At 36.8% G+C, this 9,857-nt stretch overlaps 1 protein-coding gene across 5 annotated transcripts in view; it reads right to left on the reverse strand.

Annotated features, from left to right (window-relative positions):
- The window catches only part of Mapk8 (mitogen-activated protein kinase 8), a 74,085-nt gene that overhangs the window by 25,848 nt on the left and 38,380 nt on the right, over positions 1–9,857 (reverse strand). For all 5 annotated transcript variants that reach the window (XM_021203480.1, XM_021203479.2, XM_021203482.2 and 2 more), the window contains 2 exons: positions 6,826–6,994; positions 4,289–4,418 (listed from right to left, as the gene is read on the reverse strand). In XM_021203480.1, coding sequence (XP_021059139.1) covers positions 4,289–4,418; positions 6,826–6,947 — 252 coding nt within the window. In that variant the 5' untranslated portion in view covers positions 6,948–6,994. The remainder of the gene's footprint in view (positions 1–4,288; positions 4,419–6,825; positions 6,995–9,857) is intronic.

Genomic DNA, 9,857 nt, shown 5'->3' on the forward strand with positions numbered 1-9,857 from the left:
CAAAGGACAGTTGAAAGCCACTGTGTGGACGTTAGGACTCAAACTCAGGACCGCTGCAAGAACAGCAAGTACTCTGAACTGCTGAGCCAGGGCCAGTCAAATACACTATTTCATCTATGAGAATATTGTATGTCTCACTGTTGTTCTTAATCTTTTCTTTTTATGTCTATATTATTCTTATATATTATTTGCCTTTTTCTTCAAGAATTTATCTGCACATCATTCCCAAATATGCACTAAAATATGCACTCAGAAGCACCCTCTCTTTTATAATAAAAGGCTCAGTGTAATGCCTTTTCCAGTATTAATACCATAAACTAATTCAAAGAACACTGTTTATTCAATCATCAGTCAGTATGTCAACTTGTTTTCCCATTCTTTCTGTGTATATACAGGCCAAGGAGTCTAAACATCATATCTGGACTGTTATATAATTACTTTTAATACTAGAGTGACGGGCTCATCATCTGTATCTGCCCTGTACATTCATGCTCAAGGCATAGACTCTAATGAGATAGTATCTACAACTGGGGACTTTAGAATTAATTAGGTCATAAGGCCAAGGCCCTTCTAATGGTAAGATTAGTGGTCTTGTAAGAATAACAAAAAGATTTCTTTCTCTGTGTCTATGTACCATGGGAAGACAAAGCAAGAACTGTTTGTTTGCAAGTCAGGAAGAGAATAATCAACAGGAACCAAATCAGTCAGTACCTTATCCAGGACTTCCTAGCCTCCAGAATTTTAAGAAATAATTCTTTTGTTTTTTAATCCACATAGTTTACTGTATTTTGTGGTAGTAGCCTGAATACACTAGTACAAGCAGAGTCTCTAACAATAGTTTTCAGCAAATTCAGATACCATCTTACTATCTACAATATGGGAGTATTATATAGTATTATAAAGGCAGACCTGATTCTATTGCTTATCACCCTCAAACTTTAAAGCCAGTAAACCTCCCCAGTGGTCCACCTGAAGTCCCTAGACTACAGCACTAAATCATCCCTCATTTTGCTAAATATTAAAACTTGTCACTTTGACCATATCAATTAGTTTTAGACATTTTTTGAAACTTTTAGTGTATTATTTCCTATGTTTGTCATTTATTTACTGAGTTTAATTATCTAAAGATGGACCTCCTTTGTAAAATTCAAAATTCTTGGCCCTCTGTTACTGATCATGTCATTTCTACATTTAGCACACTGTAACAGAATCTCATTTCCGTAACAAACTCATCCCACCACAGACGGTCCTTGTTAGAAAGAACTAGCTGATCTGCTTTCCTTCGTATGCAACAGTGCACTTCATGTCTGCCAGTAATTTAGGAAAGGGACTGTTTCTCTAGACATAATCTTCATGAGGACAGAATGGATGCCATTCACATATGCATTAAGTTCTGCTTAGAGAAGGCATCTGTCAGTAAATATTCAGAAAAACATTAAGCCAGAAAGGGTAAAATGAATTATTTAAGTTAGAGGGACTACTGTAAATAAATGTGATCTCTCAACCAGATAAAGTATACATAGGGGGACCTGGACAAGTAGTAAAACTATTTTTATTAATATTTGGGAAAACCAAAAGTACAAGAGATATATGGAAACAAAACTGGGGTTAGTAAATGCTTAGCACTGTTGGGTGTGGGAAGTAGGGAAGACAATAAAAGGACAGAGGATTTCTTTCTCACTACATATATTAGTGAACATATCCAATTATATACTTTAAGTTGACGAACTGAGTAATATTTGAGCCATATCTTACTGAGCTTTTGTAAAACAAATGAACAACACAGCTGTCCTATTTTATAATAATAAAAAAAGCAGTAAGTTATCTCAGAATAACAGTTAAGTAAAAGTCAAGGAATGATTAGGAGATGAGTTATGACTAGATATCAAAGAACTATTATTAATTACCACAACCAAGTAAAAACTTACTAAAACCACTATTTTCCTCTAAGGATAAAACAACAACAAAGAATAATAGCCACAGAGAAAAAATACAACTAGATATAGAATATAAAGATTTCAAAAAGGTAAAATGCCTCTAATAACATGCATATAAACATGAAGAAGGATTAGTAGAAGCTGAATAATTCTGGTAGTTAAACATGGCAATTTCTACAATATGCTTAACAGTTCGAGCTATTATGAAGACAATCTTAGCAATTCTGGCGAGTGAAACCAGTAAATGTAAAGTTGAAATAAAGATATTATTCCAGAGCACGTACGTGCGTGTGGCATGGTGGGGGAGTAGGGAGTTGCCTAAAACTCTGAGAATAGCCACACTTCACTTTTGATATCTGAAGGTGGACAACAAAAAGTACTATACTTAGTTTTCTCAAACCAACAGGTCGCAATGTGACTTGCTATCAGGCCCTTGATTACTTGTTAGGCAATGAGTCAAGTGGCTTAATACTTGAAATAAAGAGGCAAGCCTCAACAGCTACTAGAGGGGTTCATCAGACACGCAGCATTTGTGTGCTAAGTATTTCATCAGAGTGACCTGGTGAAAAGAAAGACTAAAAATTACAAAAAAAAACTTGAAAAGAGCATAGAAACATCATTTCAAGATCATCTGTCCAGAACAGCAAAGCTCTAAAAAGATAAAACATTATAAAATTATATACCAGGGGTGGTAGAGTGGAGCTGCCATTTGTAGTTTTCACCACATTAATTTTTTTTATACTCATTCAATAAACAAAGTATGCTAAGCATCCATCAGTCTGGACCACTTTAGCTGGCTAACATATGTACATGGCTCGTTCCCACAGTCTCCATTTAGCAAATGGAGCATCTCTGCTGCCACCCAGGGTGGAGGAAGAAGTATCTGAATTGAACAAAGAAAACCTGAGACAACACTCCCACAGCTCTAAAAACACCTCTGTCCAGACCAGAAGGGGCATGAGCAGCTCAGCAGAAGTGGGGAGCAAGAGCAGAGCTCTGACAAGCCATGTCTGGCTCCCACCTGCAACAACAAAGACCACGATTTTTTCCTTGATAATGAACACTCAACCTGTGTCAGACCCATTTTTCCAAAAAACTTTCACCTCAACTTTAAGAGTCAGAGTCTTCTACTCCTTTGCCCCCATTAAGCCTTCCCAGTGTGCTGAAGCTCACAAGAACCTGTCCCTTGAAATCTCAGCATTTCGGTATGCCCTCTACCAACTGACGGCTAAATTATTACTGCTTTGTGGTATTTAATTCAGCATATTTACTACCATCAAAACATCATAAACCTCCCAAATAATAAGCCTAATCCTTAACATCTATATATTTTCCAATGGTGATAAATCTGTAATACACAAAAGGTTCTACGGATGGCTAGCTCTCAAATGTGATGTACTTCTATACCACAAGTAGGGAACTCATTACATTTTATAAACTCTTTGGACAATGTCTCTGGCCAGCACTTTCAGTTTAGTGCTTCATAAAACTGTCCTCTCTGCAATTCTCTCCTAGTTTATGTCCTCCCACTTTGGAAGAACTACTGCATTAAGATATTCCTAAGGGGCTGGAGAGATGGCTCAGTGGTTAGAGGTCCTGAGTTCAATTCCCAGCAACAACATGATGGTTCACAACTATCTGTAATGGAATCTGATGCCCTCTTCTGGTGTGTATGAAGAGAGCTGCAGTGTACAGTGTACACACATTAAAAACATAAAATAATAAAAATAATTCCAAACACATCAGTAAATTTAATGCAAACTTACAACATTAACTGTTTATTTTCAAAGTGAGTGAAAGTTTTATCTCCAAGTTAGAAATGTTTTCCTAGTTCTCTGTAAATTATTTCCAATTTTTTTTCAACTATTTTTGTCAGTGGTTGAGTAAAAGTAAGTACTGATAACACTTAAAAGAAGTCAGAATCAGGTGCAGAGAGGTAGTTTGAATTTTGTGTCCCATTAAATCCCAATGCCCAAATAAAATGGGCATGATTTCATCATCTCTGTATAGCTTTTTGAAATGTCACCTTTATGTCTTACAAAAAGGACATAAGATGAGCTCAATTCTGAATAAAATACTTTTCAAACACTATCTCAAGACTCCTTCTACAAATTAAATGCTAGGGAATGATCAAATCTACATTTCAGAAGACTTTTTTGTTCTTCTGCTACTACTTAATAACAGGGTGGAGGGGAAGGGGTGGGAGGATCACTTTACATTTTAAATAATGTTTCCATCTAGAGAAGCAATTTAAAACCCCTAATATTTTTTTAAAAGCCTTTGACAGGCATATATTCATGAATAAATCTTGATTTCATCTATACCTCAGAAATGTGAACTTGAACACTTACATTTTTGTGATTAACACACTTCATAAGAACTAGTTCTCGGTAGGCGCGCTTAGCATGGGTCTGATTCTGAAATGGCCGGCTGAGCTTCTTGATTGCAACATTTCTTTCAAGAATGGCATCATAAGCTGCACTGTAATAAGAAATCAAAAATAATAAAAAACGTTAAACACAAATCTCTAAAACCAAATTTTTACAAACCAATCAAGTAGACTCCTTATTTTTTCCAAGTAGACTGTTACCCAAGATCCACTGAGCATATGTGGGCACTAGGACACAAGTTCTTTTTGTCTTTTATTTTTAAAAATTACATCGAAAGAATGTATCTATTTTGTATGTGTATGTATGCATGTATGCGTATAGATGGGGAGTCATGTGGAAGACAGAAGATAACTTTTGCTTATTGGTTCTCTCCTTCCACCAGATGGACCCTAGGGAGTAAGACTTACCAACAGGTTCCTTTCTTTACCCCTTGAGCCTTGCTGCACGAATTATTAGTATTAGTCTAAGGTCTAAATGACTCCTTCACCTTCACATCTATCAAGAAAGGCTATGTAATCATGACTTCTACTTAAAATATTTGCTAAAGAATTCTGGGGCTGAAGAGATGGCTAAGAATACTAGCTGCTCTCTCAAAGGACCCAGTTTTAATTCCCAGCAACCACATGGCAGTTCACAACCATCTATACAACTCCAGTTCCAGGGGATCCAGTACCCTCTACTGGCCTCCACAAGCACTAGGCAAACAAGCAGTACAGACATACATGTAGGCAAAACACACACACACACACACACACACACATACACACACATACCCTGAATAAATTATTATGTAATTATTGAAGAATATTACAGGGTTTTAAATAGGACACAAGAAAATGAGTACAGAAAGGCAACTACGCTAATAATATGTATATAAAAGACTAAAAATCACAAATCCTTTAGCATTTTGTTTTGGAAGAGGAACTCAAGGTATTAATAAATATGAATACTAGATATGAGGACATTAGAAAAGAATGAAAGTCAGTGTTCCCATTATACAATTCTATTATTAAATTCTAATAATTTAGTAGTTTACTACAATTGTTCTGATATCTAAAAAAGAGACATATTACAACTAAGGACTTCTTTCTCTTGTGTTCTCAGAGGTAAGCGTTTCTCTTTTCTGTAGTCATTTCACAGTACAGAGGAATGGTACAACAAGGTGCACTATTTTGTAGGCTGTATTAATACTACTCAGCACTTACTTCTCATAATGCCTGGCTGACATATAGCTCTAGTTCATTTTAAATGTTGTACAGTATTTTGCTGTTTGACTATATCATAATTTTTTATTTTCCTGCTTCCAGACTTGATGCTGTTTCAACTATTGCTATTAGAAATAATTTTTCAAAGAATAGCTCTGAGTACGTGTATTTGTGGACATGTGGACATATACAAGAGTTTTTCTAGAACCTTTTGGACATACTGAATCATAAACACTCCTGATTTTAAAAGATTTTAAATAAAAATTGTTTATGAAGTAACAAAGATGTAATTATGCTTGGGTATGGCTTAGCATTTCTCCAAACTCTAGATTATAATGCTAACTTAGTGATTTTGCATCAGGAGCAGAACTATCCCAAGGCATTTTTTTTTTTTTTTTTTTTTGAGACAGGGTTTCTCTATGTAGCCCTGGCTGTCCTGGAACTCACTTTGTAGACCAGGCTGGCCTCAAACTCAGAAATCCGCCTGCCTCTGCCTCCCGAGTGCTGGGATTAAAGGCGTGCGCCGCCACACCCGGCTCCAAGGCATATTTCTACTTCAGTTTATAAAGAATTATGCTCATCTATAAAACCTGGACCTTTTGTAGAAGTTAGTTTATAAATCAACTTTAAAGATACATTAGTTTTCAAACAGATGTACTAGCTAACTTTACTCCCCAGGGTAAAGAGGTGAGATCTCTGAAAGTCCTGTCTCATCAGAGTGAAAGTGAAGATTCCATGAGACATCTCACTAACCAGCTATGGGAAACGATGCATCCATGAACGAACAAGCCTGCCACTTCCTCTTCCCTGATATCAGTATATAGGACTATAGGACTTTGACCAAGTATTTCAAGATAGCAGTGTTGGTTAATAGTTACAACTTATGAATAATAGTAATAATAACAATAAAAGACCAGTAATCCCCTAGGAAAATTAACACAAAATGGCATTTTTTTTTTTGTTGTTTTCTTTTTTGTCTTAAAGATAGATAGATTTATTTATTTATTTATTTATTTATTTATTTATTTATTTATTTATATGTGCGCAAGTACACTATCTCTGTCTTTAGACACACCAGAAGAGGGCACAGATGGTTGTGAGCCACCATGTGGTTACTGGAAATTAAACTCAAGACCTCTGGAAGAACAGTCAGTGCTCTTAACCTCTGAGCCATTTTCCAGCCCCACACAGTGTGGTTTTCATTTACATAGCTCTGAAATTTTTTTTTTTTTTTTGAGAAGTTGAAAGAGAAGAGGTCAAGACTGCTTGTCATACTTTGAAATAAAAACTTACCACACTATTCCTTGAGCTCCTGAGCCTATAGGCTTTAAATTCTGGTATCGTTTTAGAACTGTGAATGTAGAATCTCCAATCTCTACACTATAAAAATTGTTGTCACGTTTGCTTCTGCTCATGATGGCAAGCAATTAGTCTAATGGCTTCATCCAAATATTCACCAAGGCTGCAAAATAAAAGAAAACATGTCTTAAGAAAATGACTTTGTGTAGTATTAACATCCAAGTCCTTACTCTATTCACTATAGTAACACAGACTGCTAGGTCATCCTCATTAAGAAGAAACAAAGAAACAAAACCACCACAGAGCTTAGGTCAGTACATGGTACATGTAAGTAAATACTGACTGGTTCTTTAAAAACATTTTTACTATGATGAACTGTTTCTTTAAGTTACTGGTGTAAATGCATAATTACATAAAAAAAAATAACAAAAGAGAGGCTGAGCTGATAACATGAGTATGGAGGGCCTGAGTTCAAGGTCCAGGACCCATATAAAAAGTTGGTTAAGTGGAGCGCCAGGTGCAGTCCCAGTGTGTGGGAGGCAAGTGTAGGAGGATCCTTGGCTATCACTGACCATCAAATGTAGCATTATTAGCAAGCCCCACATCCCACCAAACTCAAAACAGTCTAAAAATACAGTGGCTGATTCCTGAGGAACATCTAGGGTTGATTTCTGACCTCTGACCTCCACATACACATGCACCTCCATTCTACACATACATAGGCACAAAAGAACAAAAGCAAGCAAATTAAACATTTTCTAGAATTTATTATTATATTTTATTTTCTTACAATGGAAAACCAGACAGCAAACTATAAGCATATAATACACCTGTTTAACAGACAAGGTTCTTGTGACAAATCTCTTAACACCCAAGGGTAATATCCTGGTACACTACAATGGCTGAAGGGATAGAAGCAAGACAGGAAACCCAGGTAAGGTCAAGAAGGGGAATGGGCGTTCACACACTGATCAAGGAGAAGGAGGGGGCTTCATACATTAGTGCACAAACAATACTCTTCTAATGTGTTTAGGGCATCAAGAGATCCATGTTGGTCTTGACCACAATTCTATAACCTATCAGATTAAAAGTCAAGGCTCCCCAACTCCTCATGTAAGTATTGAACTAATCTTTCCTTTATTATACAAGTATTCTACTTCAGAATGCATGCATTGGGTGTGTAGGTTGGACCTATAATACTGGCTCTCTGGAAGCTGATATAGTGAGGACTTAATTTAAGCCCAAGAATTTAAGAGTAACTCAGGTAACATAGAGACTCCATTTAAAACAAGATAAACAAAATGCATGCAAGACAATTCTAAGCTACCATTCATTGACCCAGCAAATCACCAATCCAGTGGAATCCAAAGAATTTCTGGAGTGTAAGTGTTGCTGGGGGAGAGGCTAAGGGTTTGTTACGGCAATGATAATAACAAGAAACTGACACCTAACTGAATTTTTTTTAAGATGAATTATTTATTTTTAATTTATGTGAATTGGTGTTTTTCCTGCATGTGTGTCTGTGAGAGGGTGTTGGATCTTCTAAAGGTGCAATTATAGACAGTTGTGAGCTGCCATGAGGGTGCTGGGAATTGAATCTGGGTCCTCTGGAATAACAGCCAATGCTCTTAACTGCTGAGCCACCTCTTCAGGCCCTCAACTGACAATTTCTTTTCTTTTCTTTTCTTTTTTTCTTTTTTGTTTTTTTCGAGACAGGGTTTCTCTGTGTAGCCCTGGCTGTCCTGAAACTCACTTTGTAGACCAGGCTGTCCTCAAACTCAGAAATCCGCCTGCCTCTGCCTCTGCTGGGATTAAAGGCGTGCGCCACCACGCCCTGCCACCAACTGACAATTTCTAATGCAAATAATCAACTCAATAAATATCATGGGCAGCCTGGGGCCAGGTCATAATCTATGGTGAGGTCAGATGGAAGGCCTGAAAGGTTGCAAGCAAAACACTACAGAAGAAAGAAGAACGAGTGGAAGAGGAAAACTAGAGAATCTACTGTACAGCTCACAAAAGCTCACAATCAGCTCTGGCCTCTTTGGCTCTCCTCAGACAGTGGTTGATGAGTAGCTCTTCTGCTGCTGGAAGAAGACCTGTATGCATGAGTGCTGTGAGCTTATGGCTAAGCTGACAGACTCAGGATTCCATAGCTCCAAGCTTGGACAACTGAAGTCTTATGGCTCAAGACTCCAGAAGCCAGAGAGACATGGTTATATATACCTAGGCTGGGTGCTGTATTATTACTCTGGGCTTTACTGGTGGCATGGCTTTTGGCAGCTACTTTAAGCCCTCAACATATCTGAAGAGAACATTTTTACTATCTCTATGCCTTGCATGGATTCAATCTCTAGTATCAATATGTCAATATCATCTTCTTTTCTTCCTTTCTTCTCTTTCCCTGTTTCCCTATTCTAACAGACAAGTTAAGATAGGTAAGAGATTAGTGTTAAAGAAGGTGGGTTAACAAAAAAGTTGAGACCGATTCCCCTACAGAATGAATTTTTTTTTTAATTGTTTTGGTTTTTAAACAGGGATAGGTAAATAGTTGGGCCCTGAGGTGAAAGAGTATTAGGAGTGATAGTACATCATACAGAGGCAGCTGATAGGGCACTAAAGGGGGTTGGAGGGAGAGGCTTCCCTTCAAAAATTAGGAAACTTAATTAGAAGAAAACGGCTGTCTTCAGTAGAGAGGTTAATTTTTAAACAATACCAGAAAAACATCTACTTTAAACAGAATACAATATAGGTATATTACCACCACACTTCAGTTAGCTGATATCTAAGCTTCTAAAGTTACACTGCATTCAAATTACAAATATCTTAAACTATTAGGAAGGTGGCTCCAAGGCTGCTCAACATTAGTTGTTTAAAAGAATGTCAATTTTGTCAACGACATTCAACTAAGTAAAAACAGGTGACCTGATTTGTAAGATGCCATTTTCCAAGGTACTCAAAAATACTTTGAGATGTATGTATGTATATATATATATATATATATATATATATATATATATATATAT

The sequence above is a fragment of the Mus pahari genome, chromosome 8, assembly GCF_900095145.1.
Source record: "Mus pahari chromosome 8, PAHARI_EIJ_v1.1, whole genome shotgun sequence".
NCBI classification, from domain to species: Eukaryota; Metazoa; Chordata; class Mammalia; order Rodentia; family Muridae; genus Mus; species Mus pahari.